Source organism: Rana temporaria, chromosome 4 (assembly GCF_905171775.1).
Source record: "Rana temporaria chromosome 4, aRanTem1.1, whole genome shotgun sequence".
NCBI lineage: Eukaryota > Metazoa > Chordata > Amphibia > Anura > Ranidae > Rana > Rana temporaria.
The window spans coordinates 297,450,829-297,475,238 of NC_053492.1; the positions used below are offsets into that span (position 1 = coordinate 297,450,829).

Here is a 24,410-nt window from a genome sequence, read left to right on the forward strand (position 1 = left end):
TCTAGGCTTTGCTTCAATGCACTATTATATACTGTGTCCACAGCCACATCTAGGCTTTGCTTCAATGCACTATTATACACTGTGTCCACAGCCACATCTAGGCTTTGCTTCAATGCACTACTGTACACTGTGTCCACAGCCACATCTAGGCTTTGCTTCAATGCACTATTATACACTGTGTCCACAGCCACATCTAGGCTTTGCTTCAATGCACTATTGTACACTCAGTCCACAGCCACATCTAGGCTTTGCTTCAATGCACTATTGTACACTGAGTCGGAGTCCACAGCCACATCTAGGCTTTGCTTCAATGCACTATTGTACACTGTGTCCACAGCCACATCTAGGCTCTGCTTCAATGCACTATTATACACTGTGTCCACAGCCACATCTAGGCTTTGCTTCAATGCACTATTGTACACTCAGTCCACAGCCACATCTAGGCTTTGCTTCAATGCACTATTGTACACTGAGTCGGAGTCCACAGCCACATCTAGGCTTTGCTTCAATGCACTATTGTACACTGTGTCCACAGCCACATCTAGGCTTTGCTTCAATGCACTATTATACACTGTGTCCACAGCCACATCTAGGCTTTGCTTCAATGCACTATTGTACACTGTGTCCACAGACACATCTAGGCTCTGCTTTAGTTCAGTATTATACAGTACACTGAGTCCACAGCCACATCTAGGCTTTGCTTCAATGCACTATTATACACTGAGTCCACAGCCACATCTAGGCTTTTCTTCAATGCACTATTATACACTGTGTCCACAGCCACATCTAGGCTTTGCTTCAATGCACTATTATACACTGTGTCTACAGCCACATCTAGGCTTTGCTTCAATGCACTATAATACACTGCTAGCCACATCTAGGCTTTGCTTCAATGCACTATTATACACTGCTAGCCACATCTAGGCTTTGCTTCAATGCACTAGTATACACTGTGTCCACAGCCACATCTAGGCTTTTCTTCAATGCACTATTATACACTGTGTCCACAGCCACATCTAGGCTTTGCTTCAATGCACTATTATACACTGTGTCCACAGCCACATCTAGGCTTTGCTTCAATGCACTATTATACACTGTGTCCACAGCCACATCTAGGCTTTGCTTCAATGCACTATTATACACTGTGTCCACAGCCACATCTAGGCTTTGCTTCAATGCACTATTATACACTGCTAGCCACATCTAGGCTTTGCTTCAATGCACTATTATACACTGCTAGCCACATCTAGAAAGTGTTAGCTTTTTATTTCTTATAAATTGTAATATCTATAGGACATTCTTATCAGTAACCAAGAAAATTATTGACCGCCAATCTAGGTGTTGATTTGAGTTAAATATAGATACATGCCAGCCATTCTAGAGCTGACAAAACACACGCACTAACACACAAACTCAATATTCACCCGAGAAAGAAACTCCTTGGACTCTTGCCCTCTTTTTCCACGCAAGACCTTGTTCTTGATTTAAAAGAGAAAGGCTCTGATCTTAAGTCAGTGTCTGGAGAAACTGATCCATATTCACTGCTACTGCTTGTATCTTCCACCATTACTGGAACCGGCAATGATATACTTCTAAGATATTCTGTAAAGAAATAAGAAATAAATGTAGCCATTACTATATGCATGTTTTAACACTAATGCTCTCATCAAATAAACACCATATGATTCCCATTTTTTCTGTGTATATATATATATATATATATATATATATATATATATATATATAAAACCATACTAGTGTACATTCTGTATGTCAACTTCAGGATACAGATCCAAAAGCATTTGTATCCTGAATGATATGGTAACTCAGCAGGTATTTCATTGAAATGCATTAAATGTGATGAAGCTGCCTTATTGTTCCTCTGGGGGGTGCTGGAACCCATCACTTCAGATAAGTTTCACACAGAGCTCATTTGCCTTTTAACACATTTATAATGCTGGAAACTACCATGTTTCATTCCTTGTTCCTGTGGAAAAATACTAATAAGGAATACAATGACTTAAAGATTTGAAGTCTACCCCCAAAATGTGCTCAGATTTGAGACCCATGGCATATTATTGATTTTGCTGGATAGAAAGTATAATTTATACAATGGCAGTGCTGATATTTAAAATATATATTTATTAACATTATTAAAACTGATGTGGCTGTAGAATTAAAAGTTAATGGGTTTGATTTACCAAACAAGTACAGACTGTTCTCTTTTAGCAAATAATGGGAAGCCGAATTAACCTCAATCATCTATTCATGTTCAGGGAAAAAAAAAAGTTTTTCGTCCTGTTTTTTCTTCTTGCACATGATTGGGTATTTAAAGTGAACACTGGTTCATCTTATGGGTCTCTCGCTCTTTGTTCATCTTATGTACTAACTTCAGTGAATATTCACTTTGCTGTTAACAGTTTCTACTTCTTTAGTAAATTAACTCTAATGTGTCTATTTTGCATTTCAAATCATAGAAGGTGCAACAAAGCACTTAAAGTGTTTCTAAGGGCCCTCTCACACGGGGCGGATCAGTAATGATCCGCCTCTGTATGCTCAGCAGGGATCGCTCTGTTGATCCCCGCTGAGCCAGCGGATGACAGGACGGTCCCCGCACACTGTGCAGGGACCGCCCTGTCTTTTCTCCACTCTCCCCTATGGGGGGATCGGATGAACACTGACCGTATGTCCGTGTTCATCCGATCCGCAGACGGAAGGAAAAAAAGGGTTTTCTTCCGTCTACAGAATCGGATCATTGCGGAGGCGGACGAGATCGGGTGTCAGCAGATGTTCATCCGCTGACACCCGCAATCCTATAGGGACTAATGTATGTCCCTTTTTTCCCCGCAAAACAGATGGATGAAAAAGCGGACATACGGTCCGCAGGTGTGAAAGGGGCCTACAGGTTCGATTTTTTTCCCCTTAAAATAATAAACACATCCTACTTACTTGCTCTGTGTAATGGTCCTGCTCTTCTCGGGTCCCCTGCTGGCGCTTCTGGCCCCTCCCCCTTGCTGAGTGCCCTGATGTGTGTTTAGGGGACACACAGAGCGTGGCTCAGTCCGGAACCCCACTCCCTCCTCACTGGCTGTGATTAACAGCAGTGGGAGCCAATGGCAAGTGAGAGACCCAGGAGAGCCGCTTCTTTTCTTTAAATCGCTGTATCGGGATCGAGCTTGGGTAAGTATTATAGGGGGCAGAGGGGAGAGTTACATACTGAAGGTTTTTTGCTTTTATGCATAAAATGCATGAAGGTAAAACACCTTCACCCTTTACAACCACTTTAGAAGGAATAAATCTGATCCAGTAAGGAAGATGTTCTGACCAGAACCAATCATGAGGACATATAAATCACAAGTGCCCACAGGGGCCACCTGTTTTTTACAATATCGCAGAGAGTAAGTGAAGCACCCTTTCATTTCGGAGCCCCCCCCACTCAGTGTTATAAGACGCTGGGGCTAATTTACTAAAACTGGAGAGCTTCTAACTTCAGCTTCAGCTTGTAAATAGGCCGCTCACCTTGCAAGGGAATTTTACACAGAACTTAGTAAACAAGGTAACATTTTAATTTACAAAGAATCATGTGCAAGTTAAACATAATTCAATTTTTTGGCAGATGATGGAAGTCTGCAGAGTTTCACTTTTTTCACTAAGCTTAAAGAAAATGCCCTTGCAAAGTGAACAATCTATTGCCTTTAGTAGATCAACCCTGCTTGTGTGTTGCATTTGTTACTACTCTTTACTACACTGGGCCTGAAGGCCACCATACCTAGTTCAATTTTCTCTTGTTCAGTCTCTTGTTCTCACCTGAACTACAGAACACATCCCCCTATGTTCTGGAGTAGAGGTGGGTGTTCCATAGCTCAAAGAACAGAGCTGACATCATCCAGTCCAGAATATTTCTGTTGTCAGAAACCAGCACAACAGGAAATATGCTGCTGCGTCCATTTCTGCCAGGATCAACAGATGCTTTTCTGCACTTGCAAATAATGATAGATAGATAGATAGATAGGTGAGATGTCTTACCACTTGTTCCAGGAGAAAGGGCTGTGTAAAAAACAAAAACAAAATCAGTATTTGACAAGATAACATGTTTTATAAGCAGTGAAACATTCTGTACAAGATGCATAAATAAGGAAAAAAAATATTACAAACTCAACAAATTTACAAAAAAAATAAATAAGTCAGCTTGTTAACAGGGTTTTGAGCCTTCTACTGTAAATTTTGCTAAATGTCTCAAGCAGCATTTTTCATCTGTTTCAAGACTTCGCCGTGCTCACAGCGTTCATTACTGCAGGTAAATATTCACAGCATGTTGGAAAATATTAAAGCTAAACTCCGGGCAGGACTATTCTTAGCTACCGTGATATAAAGGGTCCTTTCTTACCTTACACTAAATTCTTTAGCTCTTTTCATACACGCACTATTATAAATCTTTCATTGAATCAATGCTTTGTCACCCTGATTTCCTTTTTACAAGACCGGTGGCCAACATTCCCGCTATGCTCCTGGCAGTCGGTCTTGTACCTTCCCCTCAGTACTTCTGTGCTACAGCAAGCAGAATGTTATCATGTGGCTACTCAATGTAGTAGGCAGAACTCTGGCATCAGAATCCCGGTCTGACTTACCCATTTCCATTGTGCTTTTTGGGGACAGGCCAGAAAACTTCTGATCTGTCCCACCCACCACAACATCATACTGTAATCCGCCTATTCATAAAAAACATTCCCACGGAATCATGGGAACTGTAGTTTGCAATTGTGAGGCTGTTGTGGATGTGACATGCCTCTGGGTACCTGGCCAGTGCTGTTTAAAACATGCAGGAGCGATAACATCACAGCTTTTTCAAAGGTATATTTCTACTTAACTGGGCTCTTTTTCCTTTAGCAATAAGCTTTTTCATATGCATACTAATCAACTGCAAAGGTACAAATGTTCAGGTATCCCAGAGTTAAGCTTTAACCACTTAAGGACTGGACCAATATGCTGCTACATGACCCAAGGGGTTTTTACAATTCAGGACTGCGTCGCTTTAACAGACAATTGCACGGTCGTGCGACGTGGCTCCCAAACAAAATTTTTCAGTTTAGGCCGATACGTATTCTTCTACCTATTTTGGTAAAAAAAATCGCAATAAGCGTTTATCGATTGGTTTGCGCAAAATTTATAGCGTTTACAAAATAGGGGATAGTTTTATTGCATTTTTATTAATTTCTTTTTTTTTTTACTACTAATGGCGGCGATCAGCGATTTTTTTCATGACTGCGACATTATGGCGGACACTTCGGACAATTTTTACACATTTTTGGGACCATTGTCATTTTCACAGCAAAAAATGCATTTAAATTGCATTGTTTATTGAGAGTTAAACACAGGGGGCGCTGTAGGATTTAGTGTTCACCTAGTGTGTGTTTACAACTGTAGGGGGGTGTGGCTGTTGGACTGATGTCATCGATCGAGTCTCCCTATAAAAGGGATGACTCGATCGATGCAGCGCCACAGTGAAGCACGGGGAAGCCGTGTTTACATACGGCTCTCCCCGTTCTTCAGCTCGGGGAGCGATCGCGACGGAGCGGCTATAAACGAATAGCCGCGCCGTCGTCCCGGATCGCTTCCCGAGGGAATCCGACCGCCGACCCGCGGAAAGACAGGGACGTACAGGTACGCCAATGTGCCTGTACGTGCCATTTTGCCGACGAATATCTACATGCGGCGGTCGGGAAGCGGTTTTAAAGGCCAAGTTCACTTTTGAATAAAACAAGCAGACAAAAACTACTTTACATCTTTACAGTGATTAGGTTAATGCCTATAGTCAGGAAGATAGTTGAGGGTTTAATAAAAGACCACATAGAAGAGTTTTTGCTAGAAAGAAATATGTTAGGCAATAGTCAGCATGGATTCACAAGATGCTGAAGTTGTCAAACAAATCTAATTTCTTTATATGAGGAGGTAAGCAAAAAGCAGACAAAGGAGGGGCGGTGGATGTAATATACGGTACTTAGATTTTGCCAAAGCGTTTGAGAGAATGATTGTTCATTAGATAATGAAGCTCAAGTGAAGCAATTTGTTTTATGTATTGGATAGAAAGATGAAGGGACTTTATATGAGTAAGTGAGGAAAAGTTAAAACCTCAAAATATTCAACGCAAACTCCCGTATCCATCCATGTCTTTTTTTATGCAGAGAACTCATTTGAAATACACCCCCTAGCATTTCTGGCTGTGGCCATCTTGAGTAGGGGCAGATGATTCAAATAGCTATCTGGTATCCGCCTGTCTTTAGCACAGGCTTGCAGACAGGGTGTGCTTAGCTGAGAAAACCCATCCTCCCCTCCTGAAGAATTTTGGGAAGTATGACATCATTTGCCTAGGCCTGGAAACCAGGAAGTCACTGAATAAATGTAAAAAAAAGTTAACTAGTAAATGTGATATACTTTCTTATCTATTTACTAATGCTTGCAGAATAAGGATTAAAAATAATCAATGAGTGACTGAGAGTGAAGTTCCCCTTTAAGGAAAAATCTCACCCGTGTGACCACACCGCAATAAAAGCTTGACAGAGGTTCCAGCTCCTCCCCACTTTATCCAACACACAAAAGAAAATACTTTTAAGCTTATAACAATTGAGAGAGGCCACTGCTGCATCAAAATCTTCTCAGATTGGTGTAAATCCTATGTAAAAACTAAAAAGTCAAGAATGTGTGCATTATGAAAGCTCCCCTTTTACCTGACAATTTTAGATTGGATCTTCGTTTTTTAACGGAAACCCTCAAAAAATCATCCATAAGTAAGTCAGTAGCAGTTGCACGTTTCACAGGATCTGGTTCAAAGCAGCGCAGTAGAAAGGCTTTGGCCTCTGCTGACATGGATTCAGGTATTTCTGGATGGATTTTAAACATGCCAACCTATGTAGAAAAATGGTAGTAAATAAGTTATTATTGTGTTAAAATGTTTGTTTACCACATATATGGTTACATAGCACTAGTTACTATCATATGCCATTTGTTATGAATTGGTCATTATTGTCTGTTTCACTTAATAGTGGTGCTGGGTGGGGATAAAATCTGAAAGTGCTGCTCCATATTTCTACTAAACAGCATATGAGACAGCGACAGGTAAGAAAAATCAAGAGGAAAGTAGTGTATGTGTTTTTAGCTGTAACCAAAACCATTTAAAAAAAAATAAACACTAATGATAATAATTATTATGATAATACTAGTGAAGTTCATGGTATCCAATCAGCTTCTAACGTCTTTGCAGAGCTGCACCAAATATTGCACTCTCCAGTTTTAGTAAATAACCCCCATTGTTTTCCTAGTCCATATATTGTATAATCACCACCTAAATTTGCCTTACTTTTTTACTAACACAGGGGCAGAAAGAATATGTTTCATAATGTCTGGTCAAGGTGTTTAGAGGAACCCTCCACAGATGATGATTCGGACCCTTGAACGTTTCGCTAACCCTTGGAGTTTTGTATCGCTTGTGACTATTTTGCCCATTTGTATGTATTTATAAGGGAAGATGCTCTTTAGCTTTTTTATTTTTTGGTGCTGTGGGATGGTTCCTGAGCCAGCACATTAGGGGTTTGTTCATTATGATGCCTTGTACACACGACCGGTTATCACAACGAGAAAACTGCAATTTTTTACATTGGTCGTGAAAACCGGTTGTGTGTATGCTGCTTAGCAGTTTTATCGACGAAAAAACTGCCTGCAAAAAATTGAAACCAGCTCTCTTTTTTCTCGTCGTGTTTCCTGTCAGTCTTTTTCTCGTCGCGAAAAATGGTCGTGTGTATGCTTTTCCAAGGGGTTGGTTTTTTTTTCTGCAGAGAAAAATGGTCGTGTGTACAAGGCATGAGAGTTACTATGTGTAGTATTACCAGCGCCCCCACTTTCTCCACAGGTTAGGTCATTGAAGTCTGTATTCTTTTTGTTGTTTTATATCTATTGTGACAGGAAGTCAGGTAAATCTGTGGGTGTTGTCACAGACGGGAGATACATTTCTGCCTTGTTTAGACAATACACCAATTATTATTAGGTGTCGGCTGCAGAAGTAGCCAGAAAGATTTAAGGGCGTTGGAAAACTTCAGCTGTTCAGAATGAGGCAAATTAAGGCCTCTATAAGTAATCCAGAGGATTACTACTGATTGCTGCATCCTGAGGCTTTCTGAGTGAAGGTGTGCAGTGAACAGAAATACTTCTGAAGAGGTGAGGTGCTGTTGATTTTTCTGTGTGATAAAAATCAAAAATACTTTTGTTTTCTGCTGTATGACCAGCAGTGTCTGCCCAGCAATAGGCTGTGCCAGACTCCATAGATAGGTTTCTGTGTGGTGAAGGTAGACGCCCCAAGTAGCCAGGGTTTAATTTATGTTTGATTTTGTTTATGCTGTTTGGACGCAGCAAGATGGATGAATAAACCAAAATCTTTGTTTTCAACCGTCTTCGACTGCCTTTCTGTATAAATTCAGTGTGTAGTGAACCCATCAAGGGGATCACACACCCCGCTACCGAGCTAACCCCTTACACTATGCACAACAATTAAAAATAGATTTACAAAAAAACAAGCCTTACTTTGAACATGGCAGCCTGTGGCTCTCCTAATTCATAAAATGGAGGCTTTCCTGTGGCCATCTCTATTACAGTGCAGCCTAGGGACCATATGTCAGCTGGTTTCCCATATCCTCTTGGTCCTTTATCTATTATTTCTGGAGCCATATATTGAAGAGTGCCTGAAACAAGCAACATTCCATCAATTCACACACACAACAAAATCAATTCACAATCACATAAAAAAATCTGAACTAAACTAATAGAGAATACGAGGGTTTGTGGATGTAACAGTCCTCTAAAAGGAGAATCAGAGGCACTTTGACACATTTTTTCTTCACTCAAGAAACTCAATTATCCCATTATATAAAAGCAAATTCATTTTTATTTTATCTGCACATGACTGGCTATTCAAAGTGAATATAGCTGCTATTGACTGAAGATTCTGAACTCCTTCAGTATATCAACCTCAGAGCTTCTGCAGATACAGTACTTCCACTGAAACCCAGTAAAGAATTTAGGATTTTTGGATTTTCCCATGTACAGAAAAAAACATGGGATATCCAATTTGCAAAAACGTCACACCAGCTGTTACAGTTATGACATTTTGATACCTGGTTCTTGACAGTACATTTGTGTGCTGTACCCAAATATAATATTATATATCACAGCAACACAACTACTACAATATGTGACACTAATGGGTATGTTTCCTAAACTTGTCATAACATGAGCTTTTTTTCACATAGTAATAATATTCAACTTTTGTAACATCTAATCCCTATAAACATTGAGTCCTAGAGCCACATTATTCTTAAAGGATATCTAAAAACGTATTTAAAAAAAAAGAAAAAACATGTCATGCTTACACTTGGTTTTGCAAAGAGTTGCCCCGATCCTCCTATTCTGGGGTCCCTCAGCGGTGCTCCTGGCTCCTCCTCTTCTCGAGTGCCCCATTAGAGAGCAGCTCTCCCTCTGGGGAATTGTGTGGGTGCACTCCCCTGTCCTGCTGCCGCGTCCATTGACACAGACAGCAGAAAGCGGCCCGCCCCTGGCTCCCATGCCATTGGATTTGATTGACAGAAGCATGAGCCAATGTCTGCGCTGCTATCAATCTATCCAATCGGGACGCCGGCTGGAGCCGGTGTGCTCGTCCCCGCAACTAGAAATATGCAGTTCAGGTAAGTAAAAGGAGGGCTCAGGAGGGCAGCAGCATCACAGGAGGTTTTTCACCTTAATGCATAGAATGCATTAAGGTGAAAAACCTTGAGGGCTTACAAACCCTTTTAAAGGATAAGTTCACCTTTTCACCAAAAATAAAAAATGTACATTTTTTTTGCAGGTAAAAAAAAATGTGCATTTATAATTTTTTGTTGCAGGAGCCGGTAAAGCATTGCACCATCTGGTGCCATGCCGGTCCCTGCAGATCTGTCAATGTATTGGCTTCTTCGTACCTTGTAAGAGGAAGCTGATACATGCTGACAAGAAGTACCACAGCGTTTACAGTTTTCCATTCACAGAGAGCTTTGAATGAGTGATGGGTGGGCAGAGCGAGGCTGGTGCATTCATACCATGTTACACCCCAAATATGACATCTAACATGTTATGAAAGGTTTTGCGTCATTTTCGACCGCTAGCGGGGCGCTTTAAATCCCCAAAAGTTTCGCGGCGCTATCAAATCGCCTTTCAGCCGATTTGAAATCGCTGCCCATTAATTTAATTAAATACAGCACTCCCAACCCACCCCAAAGATGCTGCTTGCAGGACTTTTCCTAATGTCCCTCAAGTGCACCGTCTGAGAGTGAAAAGTCACACTGGAATGAATGGGAGGCGGTTTTCTGGCACTTAGCAGAGGCTAAATCCAGCGCTAAAGCACCAGAATACCGCCCCAGTCTAAAATGGGGTGTTAGGGTAAGTGTCGACAGGCTTTTGCTGCTCTCCACATACAAGTCTGTGGGAATGTTCAAATGCAGGTCTCAAACTGATGTCAAAATCACGCTGCATTTGCCCATCTAAGTACATCAACACTGCCGCCTTTGTTTGTACTACAAATGTCTACTGATTTGTTTTCATTATACATAATGAAGTTAATTTACTAAAAGTGAATTTTCAACTATCTTAGTAAATGAGGTGAAAGTCAGCTTAGCTTTACCTCATTCACTATGCTTAGTGAATTTTCACTTTGCTCAGTAAATGAGGTGAGACTATGATTACATTTTTTGATTTTTTTTGTGTCATTTTTTTGTGTAAACTTACCAGTGAATGTCTCTGTATTTGGGTTGATCCCAGCCAGCCTCTTAGATGTACCAAAGTCAGAGATTTTCAGAACACCACTATAGGTGTTAATTAATACATTATCCCCCTAGAATGAAAAAATTACATGTTAATTAGCGTTGACAAAAAGGGAAGGTTTCTTAATAATTATATGCAGGTGAGCCAAAAACCTAATAAACTGTAAATAAAAGGATATGACTAACCTACTAAAGAAATATTAGATACATTCCATCATATGCTTAAATTATTGTGGAATTCTGGGACCAAATCCTCTGTGAACAATACCCAAATTGATTGTGAGGCCTCGTACACACGACCGAGGAACTCGGCGGGCGAAACACATCGTTTTCCTCGTCGAGTTCTTGTTAGGCTTGTCGAGGAACTCGACGAGCCAATTTTCTCCATTTCCGTCAAGGAAAAAGAGAACATGCTCTCTTTTTGGCTCGTCGAGTTCCTCAACAGTTTCCTCGCTGAAAAATGTACACACGACACGGTTTCCTCAGCAAAAAAAATCTCCCACCAAGTTTCTTGATGGATTCTGCCGAGGAAACCGGTCGTGTGTACGAGGCCTGACTCATACTTTCCCCTCTCCGCCATTTGGACTTCCTAAAACTCAGTCTTTCTGCAATTTAAGCTTATATTCTCCCTCTACCTCATGTGCTCATTACCCCAACCTTCCCATTAAGATCAAAAGCACACCTATCAGTTACTCTCCTTATGCCAGGGTGTTAGGTATAATGTTGACCTCTCTTTCCAGCCTCACATCCAATGTCAAAATCTTGCCCCCTTAGCTTTCGTAACATTTTAAATGCACACTCCTTCTTAAATAACTACACAGCCAAGCTAATCCATTACCTTGTTACCTTTTACCATGACTATTGCAACTTTGCCCTTATTGGTCTACCTCAACACAGGCAAATAAATTTACAACAACATACAAGTCCATTCACAACTCTGCCCTTATCTACATCACTTCAAAGTATCAACATCTATACTCTTCCCACTCCCAGATCTCAAACTGTCTTCTTTATTCCTCCCAAGACCTCCTGTTCTCTAGCTCCTATGTCACCACTCCCATACACACTTCCAGGTCTACTCCAGAGTCTGTTCACCTTTAGGCGATCCCTGAAAACTCATCTCCTTAGAGAAGCCTATCCTGTCTCTACCTAACAACTGGACTTTTATCTTCTCCATCAACTCATGCCCCCATTGTTATTACCATTTGTGGGGGTTACAGGAAAGAAATTAGCTCTGTGTATGGGCTGCTTAAAAGAGAAAATCTGTCCACGTGGCTATAAGTAGTATTAGTTGCTTTGTTGGCTCCCATATTGTTTCTGGATGCAGGTCAAAAATTTGGATAAACACACTGCTGATTATTGCATCGAGCATATTGATAAAGGGATTTTTAATACAGCTTACCTGTAAAATCCTTTTCTTGGAGTACATCACGGGACACAGAGCGGCATATTCATTACTATATGGGTTATATGGAGTACCTTCAGGTGTTGACACTGGCAATCTTCAAACAGGAAATGCCCCTCCCTATATAACCCCCTCCCATAGGAGGAGTACCTCAGTTTTGTAGCAAGCAGTATGCCTCCCAAAATGGTCCCCAAAAAAGAGGGGTGGGAGCTCTGTGTCCCGTGATGTACTCCAAGAAAAGGATTTTACAGGTAAGCTGTATTAAAAATCCCTTTTTCTTTATCGTACATCACGGGACACAGAGCGGCATATTCATTACTATATGGGATGTCCCAAAGCAATGCTCACAATGAGGGGAGGGAGAACATCTCCAAGACAAAAGGATTTAATTTAGAGATATACTCAAATCATAATAAATCCAACTTAGTTGAGAAAAATAATCTTAAATTTTAAATTTAACTCAAAAAAGAGGAGCCCCCGGAATCCGAGGGTCTCAAACTGCAGCCTGCAGCACTGCCTGCCCGAAGGCAGTATCAGTATTCCTTCTTACGTCCAACTGGTAGAATTTTGTAAACGTGTGGACAGAAGACCAGGTTGCCGCCTTGCAAACTTGAGCCATAGAGATCTGGTGGTGTGCTGCCCAGGAGGCGCCCATGGCCCTAGTAGAATGAGCCTTTAATGATACTGGAGGAGGCAACCCTTTCAAGCCGTAGGCCTGAGTGATTAATTGCTTAATCCACCTAGAAATGGTGGACTTTGCAGCTGCCTGCCCCTTCTTGGGCCCATCCGGTAATATGAACAGCACATCTGTTTTCCGGATCTTCTTTGTAGCTTTAAGATAGGCCTTCATGGCCCTGACGATATCCAAGGTATGCAGCAACCCTTCCTTTCTGGAAGTAGGTTTAGGGAAGAAGGATGGTAATACCAAATCCTGGTTCAAATGGAAACTGGATACAACCTTCGGTAGGAAGGAAGGATGAGGGCGGAGAACGACCCTGTCCTTGTGAAAAATAAGATATGGTTCCTTACAGGATAAGGCCGCCAGTTCCGATACTCTTCTTGCGGAAACTATGGCGACCAAAAATACTAACTTCCTTGTCAGTAAAACCAAAGGAATTTCAGCCAACGGCTCAAACGGTTGTTTCTGTAAACTTGACAGAACAAGGTTTAAATCCCACGGGCAAAGCGGGGATTTAACTGGAGGTTTAATACGTAAGACCCCTTGAAGGAAGGTCTTAACCAGCGAGTGGGTGGCCAGCGGCCGCTGAAACCACACTGACAGAGCAGAAATCTGTCCTTTGATTGTGCTTAATGCCAATCCTTTATCCACTCCTAGCTGGAGAAAACTTAAAACTCTATCAATGGTGAATTTGCGAGAAAGCCATCGCTTGGACTCACACCAGCCTACATAGGCCTTCCAGACCCTGTAATAAATCACCCTAGAGACCGGTTTCCTGGCTCTGATTAGGGTAGAGATTACTTTCTGAGACAGACCTCTACCCCTGAGAATCAGGGATTCAGCTTCCAGGCCGTCAAATTTAGATGCCGTAAGGCAGGGTGGAGGATCGGACCTTGCGATAGCAGGTCTGGCCGTAGAGGAAGAGTCCAAGGGTCTCCCACTACCATCCTTAAGATTAGTGAGTACCATGCCCTTCTGGGCCATGCTGGAGCTACCAGGATGACTGGTATGTGCTCCACCCGGATCCTGCGCAGCAGGCGGGGTAGTAACTGGAGCGGGGGAAACGCATAAAGAAGTTTGAACTGATGCCAAGGGTAAACCAATGCATCGGTTCCGCAGGCCATCGGATCCCTAGCTTCTTGTTGAGTCTCGATGCCATGATATCCACGTCCGGCACTCCCCATCTTTGGCAGAGTGCTTGAAAGGTTTGTGGATGCAGAGACCATTCCCCCGGCAATAGAGTCTGGCGGCTTAAGAAGTCCGCCTGAAAGTTGTCCACTCCTGGAATGAATATTGCCGATATGCAGGGCACATGAGCCTCTGCCCATAGGAGAATCAAGCTCACCTCTCTCTGAGCGGCTTGACTCCTGGTTCCCCCTTGGTGATTTATGTATGCCACGGCCGTGGCATTGTCTGATTGAATTCTCACCTGGAACCCCTGCAATTTTGACGTCCAAGCCCTGAGGGCTAGTCGAGCAGCTCTGAGCTCCAAGATGTTGATGGGCAACTGCTTCTCTGGCGTTGCCCAAGTACTTTGGCGAGTGCAACCATGCAACCAAGACCTCCCCTTCAGTAGATTCTGAGGGTCTAACCACCAACACAGACTTTGTCGGACTCTTGATGAGAGCGGCAACGGGATATCCAAGGCCTGTGGCCTTCTGCTCCATGCTGACAGGATGGCTGCCTGCAGGATGCGAGTGTGGCTCTGGGCGTATGGTACCGCCTCGAATGTGGCCACCATCTTGCCTAGTAACCTCATACATAGGCGAATAGTCGGTTCCTTCTTGCTTAGAACCAGTAGGATTAATTCCTTGATGGCTTTGACCTTCCTCAGAGGTAGAAACACTCTTTGTTGTTCTGTGTCTAATCTCATGCCGAGATATTCCAACTGCCTTGTGGGCAGGAAAGCTGACTTTTCTCGATTTAGGACCCAGCCGAACCTCTCGAGGTATTGGACCGTGAGGGCCACTGCTCGCTCCAAGCCAGGAGACGAGTGATCTATGACTAGGAGGTCGTCCAGGTATGCTAGGATCGTGACCCCTTGGATCCTTAGTTTGGCTAGGATTGGAGCTAGGACCTTCGTGAACACCCGGGGGGCCGTAGCCAACCCGAAGGGAAGCGCCACGAATTGGAAGTGACGCGAAGCCACCATGAAGCGTAGATATCTTTGATGTGGCTGATAAATTGGAAGATGAAGGTAGGCATCCTTTATGTCTATGGACGCCATGAAGTCGTCCTTTTGGAGTGTGGTAGCTGCTGACCGCACGGATTCCATCCGAAATGAGCGGATCTTTAGGTATGTATTTACCATCTTTAGGTCCAAAATTGGCCTGACATCTCCATTGGACTCCGGGATGATGAATAGGTTGGAGTAGAAACCTAGCCCCTGTTCCAGGACTGGTACCTCTACTATTACTTCCTGGGAAAGTAGATGATCTAATGCCGATCTTAATGCGGCTCCCTTCTCCGGATCGTTTGGAATCCTCGACTCCTGGAAATGAGGAGGAGGAAACCTTAGGAAATCTAGTTTGTAGCCTGTGGCCACGGAAGACCGTACCCACTCGTCGGGAATGCTGGCTTCCCAAATCTCTGAAAAGAGTCGCAGCCTTCCCCCCACCTTCGTGGGTGGGGGCGCCCCTTCATAAGGTTGGCTTGGGGGCTGGTTTTGCTGGTTTGCGAAACCACTGCCTTTTGCCTCTAACAGCCTGTCCTTGTGATCTGCTGTTGAAGCCGAAGCTTGCTTTTGCAGGAGGCCGTCGATACTGCTTAGTATTAGAGGGCCCCTGCCCAGGGGAATACTGTCGTTTAAACGCAGGCCCCTGAACCTTCTTCTTAGTTGGCAAGAGAGTACTCTTGCCGTTTGAAATGGTCTGAATGTATTTATCTAGGTCTTCTCCGAAGAGTCGTCCTCCATGGAAGGGGAACCCTACCAGGAGCTTCTTGCATGGGGGCTCAGCCTCCCAGCTTTTTAACCATAGGAGTCTTCTCATATGGATAAGGGATAACGATAAACGTGACGCTTGCTGGATAGAATCCTTGATTGCGTCTACCGTAAAACAAATGGCTTTAGGGACATCCGAAAATTCTTCTGCCTGCTGGGCAGGAATAAGTTTAAGCATCTGCTTAAATTGATCCGATAATGCTTGAGCAACCCCAATCGCAGCCACAGCTGGCTGTACTACTGCCCCTGCAGTAGTGAAGGAGTTCTTAAGTAGTGCTTCCAAGCGCTTATCAACTGGATCCTTGAACACCTGTATGTTTTCTACAGGGCATGTTAACGATTTGTTAACACATGAGATGGCTGCGTCCACTGCAGGAGTAGCCCATCTTTTGGAAAATGTATCTTCCATAGGATATAGGACAGAGAATCTTTTAGGTGGTAAGAAGATCTTATCTGGCTTGTTCCAATCTTGGAACAAAACTCCCTCTAATAGAGGATGGATCGGAAACACAGCATTGCTTTGAGGCGCCCTCAGTGAGCCCAAAGCTGAAACCGTCGATACCTGGAGATCTGGTACTGGCAAGTTGAATGCCTTATGGACCAAGTCCGACAATCCTTGAATCCACCAGCTCTCCCTCAGGGAGACTGCCCCAGACTCCTCTGTATCCGGATCCTCGATCCCTGAACCTACTTGGTCCTTGTCCAAGAGGTCGTCCAATTCCCCTGAGGAAAGGACCTCCTCCTCTGAGGGTCCGCGCTCGGGCGACGGAGATCTATTCCGCTTACTGCCCCGCATAGCTGCGGCTATCATTTTTCCCATGCTTTTCTGCATCTCTTTTAAAGAGGTGAGTAATACCTTCTCCGTGACCATCTTAGGGTTGGACTGACTCGCGTCAGCTCCAGCCCCAGATCCCGATGGCCCCAAGGCTCCCTGTGGGGAAAGCAGCGGCATAGGGGAATCCCCACCTCTTGTACCCTTGTTTTTTGATGCCATGGTACAATACCGAGGTACACCTGCTACTTATTGGTACCTGGGACTTATAAATAGTTAAATGCCCAAACACCTGTTTGGGGGATAAAAAAAATGCTTCCTCTCCCCTAGATGACACTTTTTTTTTTTTTTTTTTTTTTTTTTTTTTTTCAAATCTAGGAAAGAAAAAACATTCTGTCCCCCTGAGTAGTATTGCAAGAAAAACTATGAGATGGAAAAGAAACAGCCTATTCCTAGGCTTGAAAAACAGTCTTTCTGAAGACTGCAATATTCTTTCTGGCCACTGTGTGTCCTCGGCGCCCCGTGCTTGCCGTTCTGGTCTTTCCTCCCTAGTTCCAAAGTATTGAATGGAACAAACAAGGAAGGGCCGCCCCTTCCTTAAGCCACTGACCCGCCCTTCCCCCCCCAGCAATCTCAAACAGAAAATGCCCCTCCCGACAGGGGGGGGGGGGGGGTTGGGGGGGGGGGGGGGTGGGTTGGGGGGAAGGGAGCCTCTCTGCTCCAGCAAACTGCAGCCTGGAACACACGAGGAGGTCAGCGTTTTGAGGCTTTGAGGAGGAAGACTGAATGGAGCATCGCCTGGAGGCTTGCAGGTAAGCATAGCTCTCTGACACACACATATACTTTTATATCACACAGGCCCCACTCAATGCTTTTCCAACACTACAAGGGAGGTCACATCTTATGGGGAATATACATATAGAGCCATCCTATCTTTATGATATGTGACTAGTTTGCCAGATGCAGTGCATAACTTTAGGCATGTCCCCTGTGACCCCCCAGAAAAAACCTGCTAAGAACCAAGTTCCGCAAGTTTTCCCCTCACTTACCTGCTCCATGCCGCAGGACTTTGCCAAGCAAGAGGCCCAATCTTCCCCCATCTCGGTGGGGATGTCTAGACCTTCAGGCCCTGGGTTCCTATGAAGGATCCACTGTCCTGGGCCCATATAGCACTCTGGCAACAGAAACATTAGGCACCCAAAGGTTTCTAAGTTCTGGGCCCAGGGTCCAGCTCTCTAAAAAGAAAAGCATTATGGGCTATACCCCAAGGGTTTGGGGTCCGGTTACTGACCACTTTAGCGCTGAGGCTTTTTTGGACAGAACCGGTTAGCTCACCTAATCCCAAGGATGCGGAGGCAAGCTAAACCATGACTAACACCTAAGACACTGGCGTAAAAACTGAGGTACTCCTCCTATGGGAGGGGGTTATATAGGGAGGGGCATTTCCTGTTTGAAGATTGCCAGTGTCAACACCTGAAGGTACTCCATATAACCCATATAGTAATGAATATGCCGCTCTGTGTCCCGTGATGTACGATAAAGAAATTTTGTTTTTTCTTGTTACATGAACTACTGTAACACACATAAAACTGTCAGGACTGTTACCTGACTCTTTCAATGAAAAAAATCAATACTTAAAATACTTAGTACTGACCTTTATATCTCGATGAACAATCTGATTGTCATGAAGATATTTTAAGCCTTCAAGAATCTGTTTGGTATAAAAGGCGATTGTTTGTTCATTTTGTTTTAGAGGTCCCCATTTTGATCGCAGAAGAGCAGAAAGGCTTCCTATAATAATAATAATAATAATAATAATAATAATAATAATTAAAAAAAAATATTAGACAGTACTTAATATTCCACCAACTGTATTCACAAGTTATATTAAAGTGTTTTTAAAGGCGGAATTTTTTTTATCGTAATGCATTCCCTTCATTAAGGTAAAAAAATGTCCCTGTAGTAGTATCGCCCCCTCACCCACCCTATATACTCACCTGAGACCTATCTCAATCCAGACCTGTGCCCATATGCGGCTGCGCTGCTCTCTGTTCCTCTCCTTACAGGACACATAGGCAGCAGTGTCAGCCATTGACTCCTGCTGCTGTCAATCAAATCCTGTGAGAGGGAGTAGGGGGCAGGGCTGAGCTGCTTAGCTTGGCTTGGGAGCGAGCCCGCATGTCTTCCTCCATAGCAAGTGGCCTGCTATGGGTGCAGATAAAGATAAGGAGGGCAGACAGCGCTGGCAGGGTCCCCGGAAAAGGAGGTTTGGGGCCGCTCATATCACTGCACAGAGCTGCTAGGTAAAACATGTTTGTTATTTTAGAATTTTTTTTTTTATAAAGCATTTGCAACCAAGTTAACCTCCCTGGCGGTATGATTCTGTCTGGAATTACGTACCAAAAGCGGTACATTTATTTTGCAAGGAAATTGGCGTTTTATACTGTAGGCCTGTAATTTTTAGAAATAACTCACTTAAATCTGACCAAGCAAGAGTCTTGTAGGCATCCCGGGTATGATTTTTTTTTTTAAAACAAAATTATAAATTATAATATAATAAATAATTATAAATAATTATAACAAATAATAATATAATTATAATAAAAATTATTCAATAATGTAATCAACTCAAAATCACTGAAATTTGCAGTTGCAGAATTGTCGCTGTCATTATTTTATTTTTTTTATGACGAATTTCCCCGCAAATCGCTATCGCACATTTCTGCAAGTGATTATAATTTATTATCGCTGTTTTCTAGCTGATCTAAAACCATTTTTGACATAAAGGGACACTTTTGGACAATCTACAGTTTTTAGGCAGAAATTACATTTTTTATTATATAAAAGTACATGTAGGACACTGGGCAGACCACTAGGGACAAGGGGGGTGTGTATTTTTTACATACAGTACTGTAATCTATAAGATTACAGTATACTGTATGTAATGTGTTTGTTTACTTTTTTGAATTTGGCGCCGTTCTCCGTCCCCGTGCGTCGTAACGTCGCAGGGAACGGAGATCGGCGTCACACGGGGACTGTGAATCGAGCGAGGAGGTCCCGCTCGCTCACACAGCGGGTGGCATCGCTGGATCCAGGGACAAGGTGAGTAAACCAAGCCTGTGGATCCAGCGAAAGGTAAGCCCGTCCAGCCCGAGCGTGACTCGGGTTTGCCGATCCTAACATGTAAAACCAACCCCGAGTCACGCTCGTGTTTACCGTCAGGGGGGTTAAAGTCAATTCAGGACTTACAGAATAAATATCAGTTAGTCACAGATTTTACTATTATGTTTAACTGAGACACTTTCTCTCTACTCAGGCTAAATCCACTATAATAACCCTCTGACAATGGGACTCCCGCTATAGCCTGCAAGGTTGATTGAGTGGAATCTTGGCAACAGGGTGGTTGAAAAAAAGTCAACCAGTAGATTGACTTCTGTTGAACTACAGTGCCTTACATGAAGCCAAATTCGCCCGGTCCCTGATGAAAATGCAGATGTCAAGAAGTGATTTGTATCGTATATGTATGCCTCCCTTTAGGCCCCTTTCACACTGGGGCGTTATTCAAGCGTTATGCGAGCGTTTTTCGAGTGTTATTCGAGCGTTTTTCAAGCGTTATTCAAGCGTTATTCGAGCGTTATTCGAGCGTTATTCGAGCGTTATTCAAGCGAAGCCTCATCTGCAATCCCAATGTGTTGGTAAAGCACCGTTAAGATCCTAATGTTTTAGGGCATTTTTGCAGTGCCTCAGTGTGAAAGGGTAAGGCGTTTTTACAGCGCTGTCAATTCATTTCAATGGTGAGGGGCGTTTTTTGGAGCGTTTTTTTTTAGCGCCCAAAAGCTGCTCCAAAGATGCTGCTTGCAGGATTCAGTGTGAAAGGGTCAATTGAGATACATGGAGAGCGTTTTATGAGCGTTTTAATAGCGCTATTTTTAACGCTGTAAAAACACTTCAGTGTGAAAGGGGTCTTAGGATAGCATAATTGACAACATTTTTGTTGAAGAGGATGGGAAGCAAAGCTTGGAAAAAATTACCCACCCACCCATAGGTTGACGCAACTGTTCATAGCATACATAGTGTACTGTACTCCCCTAAAACCTTTTCAGTGGCATCATCAGGATAATTTTTAACTACCCAAGTTATCTGGATGGACCAGCTGTAAGAGTACGGTGTTATTTTGTTACTGAAAAGCCATAGTGAATGCCATAAATACAGTATATAGTCTTTTGTTTACTTTATAAAGCATGTGCCTCCTATAGGAACGATTTGAGACTTGCCTAGAGCCTTTAGGTTTATTGTAATCTTATTATATTACATCTGCAACAACCTTTTTTTTTTTTTTCAGGCGAGACATGTGAGAGTAACTTATCTTCAAGAATGTATCAGTACATAACAGATATGGTAACTGAACTGAGAAGCAGCAATGTTCTGGTAATATCTGTTTTACTAACTGATACAGCATTGTACGTATCCTGTTTGTAACACCAATATATGTGGGGTGATTTACTAAAGGCAAATACAGGGGGGGGAGTTAGTAAAACTGGAGAATGCAAACTCTGGTGCAGCTCTGCATAGAAACCAATCGGCTTCCAGGTTTTATTGTCAAAGCTTAACTGAACAAGTTGAACATAGAAGCGGATTGGCTACCATGCACAGCTGCACCAGATTCTGCATTCTCCAGTTTTAGTAAATCAACCCCACAATGTTCATTGTGCAATGGAAGTTGCACTTTAAAAGGGAGTTTTCCCTAGAGCTTGGTGTAGTGAAGTTTCACTTTGCAAAGAATACCCAACCACATGCAGGGATGGACTGGCCATAGGGACTACAGGGAGTTTCCCGGTGGGCCGATGGCTCAGTGGGCCGTTTTTTAAAACAGAGATGCTACTTGGAGGACTTTTTCTAAAGCCCTGGCAGCACCCCAGTGTGCAAGCACTCAGGCTTTCACACTGGGACTGCAGCGGAAGCGTTTTTCAGTCGCTTTACAGGCGCTATTTTTAGCCCAAAAGTGCCTAAAAAACGCCTCAGTGTAAAAAGGGGTCCTACACTCACCCCCTCTCTTTTACACTTACTCTCTTTTTCTTACACTCACCCCCCTCTCTCACACACCCCCTTTCCCTCAACCCTCCCTCTCTCTCTCATTCCCGTCTTTCTCACCCTCTCATGATATACAATAATGGATGTAGGTGCCTTTTGGTGGGCGTGATTTTTCGGGGGGCGGGGGCAGCATTTTATTGAATTAAAGTGGGCCGGTCTGGATGAAGTCCAGGGCCAAATTTTTGTCCCAGTCCAGCCCTGACCACATGCAATGAAAAAAACAAACACTTTTCCTTGCAAATGATTGGTTAATGGAAGTCAGCAGAGCTTCATGCATGCTGAGTAACTATGCTAGTGAAGGCTGTTTTCTCTTACAGTATTTAAGATGCTACTGGCAAATAAATGTCAGCATAAAATCAGCAGTTTTTGCCATTTAAACTTTTGGCCTTAGAGCAGGAAATTGCACAGTCAGCTCTCAGGAGGTTTTCACATAGCTCTGTGTCTGAAAACTGCAGATAACTACAAATGGTGATGAGCACATTAATTTACCCTTAAGCTCCGGTCCACACTGATGCGATTTTGTATGCATTTCAGAATGCATGGAATCGCATGACAAGTGAAACAACATGACTGGCCATGGTGACCATTCACATACAGTATATGGAGTCCAAATGCAATGCATTTTTTAAAGGGTCTTAGTTCAATCTTAATTTTATTGAGTAGCCAAGGTTAGTTAAAAAATAATGTAACACATAGATACATTATCAAATAGAAAAACATAGAAGCGTTATGTCCAATGAGCGCTTGACGACCATTTTTCAAAAGCTTGCCATATGGAGGCACATCAAGGCGAAAATAATAAACCTAGGGATGTGTGTTGCAGGAAGGCCACATTGTTACATACTGTACCGGATCATATTAATGATTGTCAGAATCAAGTCGACACATGCTTGGAAGCATTGAACTTCATTTTTCTGAAGCACGTCGTTGTGTTTTACGTCACCGCATTCTGACACAATCGTTTTTTTAACCGATGGTGTGTAGACACGACTGATGAAAGTCAGCTTCATCGGATATCTGATGAAAAAATCCATCAGTCCGTTTTCATCGGATGAACCGATCGTGTGTACAGGGCATTAGTCTTCTGATTTTTTTAGATGATTGCTGTACCAATTAAACAAAAATCCTATGTTCTGGTATCATATGAGAACAATTTTTGTGTTTGACCCTTTGAATAATTTCAGACGAACTGTCGTGATCGGCTCTTGAAAGCTGTGTACTACCGATCAGATTATTATACAAACGCTTAGAAAGCTGTATTTTTCCTATGATTTTCTCTTTGTGTGTACTAGGCTTAACTTCTGCAGTGCCCAGCACTTCAGAAGTTAAGAGAGAGAGACTTGCCCTTTTGTGGCAACTTGTGGAGACTTGCTCTTTTGTGGCAACTTGTGGAGACTTGCCCTTTTGTGACAACTTGTGGAGACTTGCCCTTTTGTGATACCAGGAAGATTTTGCAAAGCTTTGATCTGTTAGGCAGGCCATACAAGGAAGAAATTTGCATGATTGCCCCATCAACACATGCAGTGCTGATAGGGGAATCAGCAAGTGTCTTCTCCCAGCAGGGTGGGATTGATTTTCGCTAGCAGTTATAGCAGCCTCCAGTGATAATCGTAAAATAATCTGGCAGGTTGGTTGTACCCAAGTTAACTTGGTACATTTAGTCTGCCCATTAAAGGTTTGAACCTCGGCTGGTTCCTGCTGAACCGGCCAAGATTCAAACCGTGTATGGCCGACCTTAGATGAGTGTCCATAGTGTGACAGTCTACTTTATTGCATGTAAACAGAATAGATTTTTCTGTTTCTACAGGATTTGTTTAATATCACTCTCCCTCTGGACCAAGTTCACTTTTTGCTAGGCCTGCCGGTCCCTGGCATCTCCAGACATGCCCAAAAATTGGTTGCCTTCATTCTCCTGGCAGCAAAACGGGCTATACCCCTACGATGGCTCTCCCACTTCCCACCTACCATCTCACAAGTCCTCCAGACATTGGAACAGGTCTGTAGAATGGAACGCCTCACCCAGTAGTACATGATACTCTTCCTCAATTTTTGAAAGTTTGTGACATGTGGGAACATTCAGAATTTAACCCTGGTGTCACCTCCTTAAATCTCGATGTGTGATCCTTCCTTGACCACTTATCCTAATGTTTGAATTCTGTAGGGTTTGTTAGCTACGACCCTTGATGATTCCATGGTGCCCCCCTCCCCAATCCCCTTTCTTCTTACTAGGTGGGATACCTGCGGGGTGCCTTCGTTCCTTGGTTGGGCGCCCTGGGGATCTCATTGTCACCTGACCTAGTGAGTACCATCTCGCCTACACATGTTATAAAATATATATTGCTTTAACCTGCTCGCTCATTAGGCTCTTCTTCTTCTGTTCTATTCTTCCTTGATTTATACGGCTAGAATTCCGTACTATGATTATGTTGGTGGCATTGTAACTTTACTGACACTTCTGTACCATATGTTATATGTGTTTTTTTCCCCCCAAATTATGACTTCTTACCTATTTCTTTATATATGAAAAATTTCAATAAAAAATACAATAAAAAAAAAGAATAGATTTTTCTGGTAAGCTAGTGAATAAAGGCTACCTAAAGACATTAGCTAATGGTCAAAATAGTGGTGGTCAACAGAAACAAGAGATTTTGAGCTATACAGCTGTACATTTTTGCTCAATTTCC

At 42.9% G+C, this 24,410-nt stretch overlaps 1 protein-coding gene across 1 annotated transcript in view; it reads right to left on the reverse strand.

The window, feature by feature from the left end:
- MAP3K5 (mitogen-activated protein kinase kinase kinase 5) overlaps positions 1 to 24,410 on the reverse strand; it is a 236,192-nt gene that overhangs the window by 20,575 nt on the left and 191,207 nt on the right. The window contains exons 17-22 of the mRNA XM_040350503.1: positions 18,290 to 18,426; positions 10,804 to 10,909; positions 8,572 to 8,729; positions 6,726 to 6,903; positions 4,027 to 4,047; positions 1,425 to 1,602 (exon numbers count right to left, since the gene is read on the reverse strand). Of these exons, the coding sequence (XP_040206437.1) occupies positions 1,425 to 1,602; positions 4,027 to 4,047; positions 6,726 to 6,903; positions 8,572 to 8,729; positions 10,804 to 10,909; positions 18,290 to 18,426 (778 nt within the window). The remainder of the gene's footprint in view (positions 1 to 1,424; positions 1,603 to 4,026; positions 4,048 to 6,725; positions 6,904 to 8,571; positions 8,730 to 10,803; positions 10,910 to 18,289; positions 18,427 to 24,410) is intronic.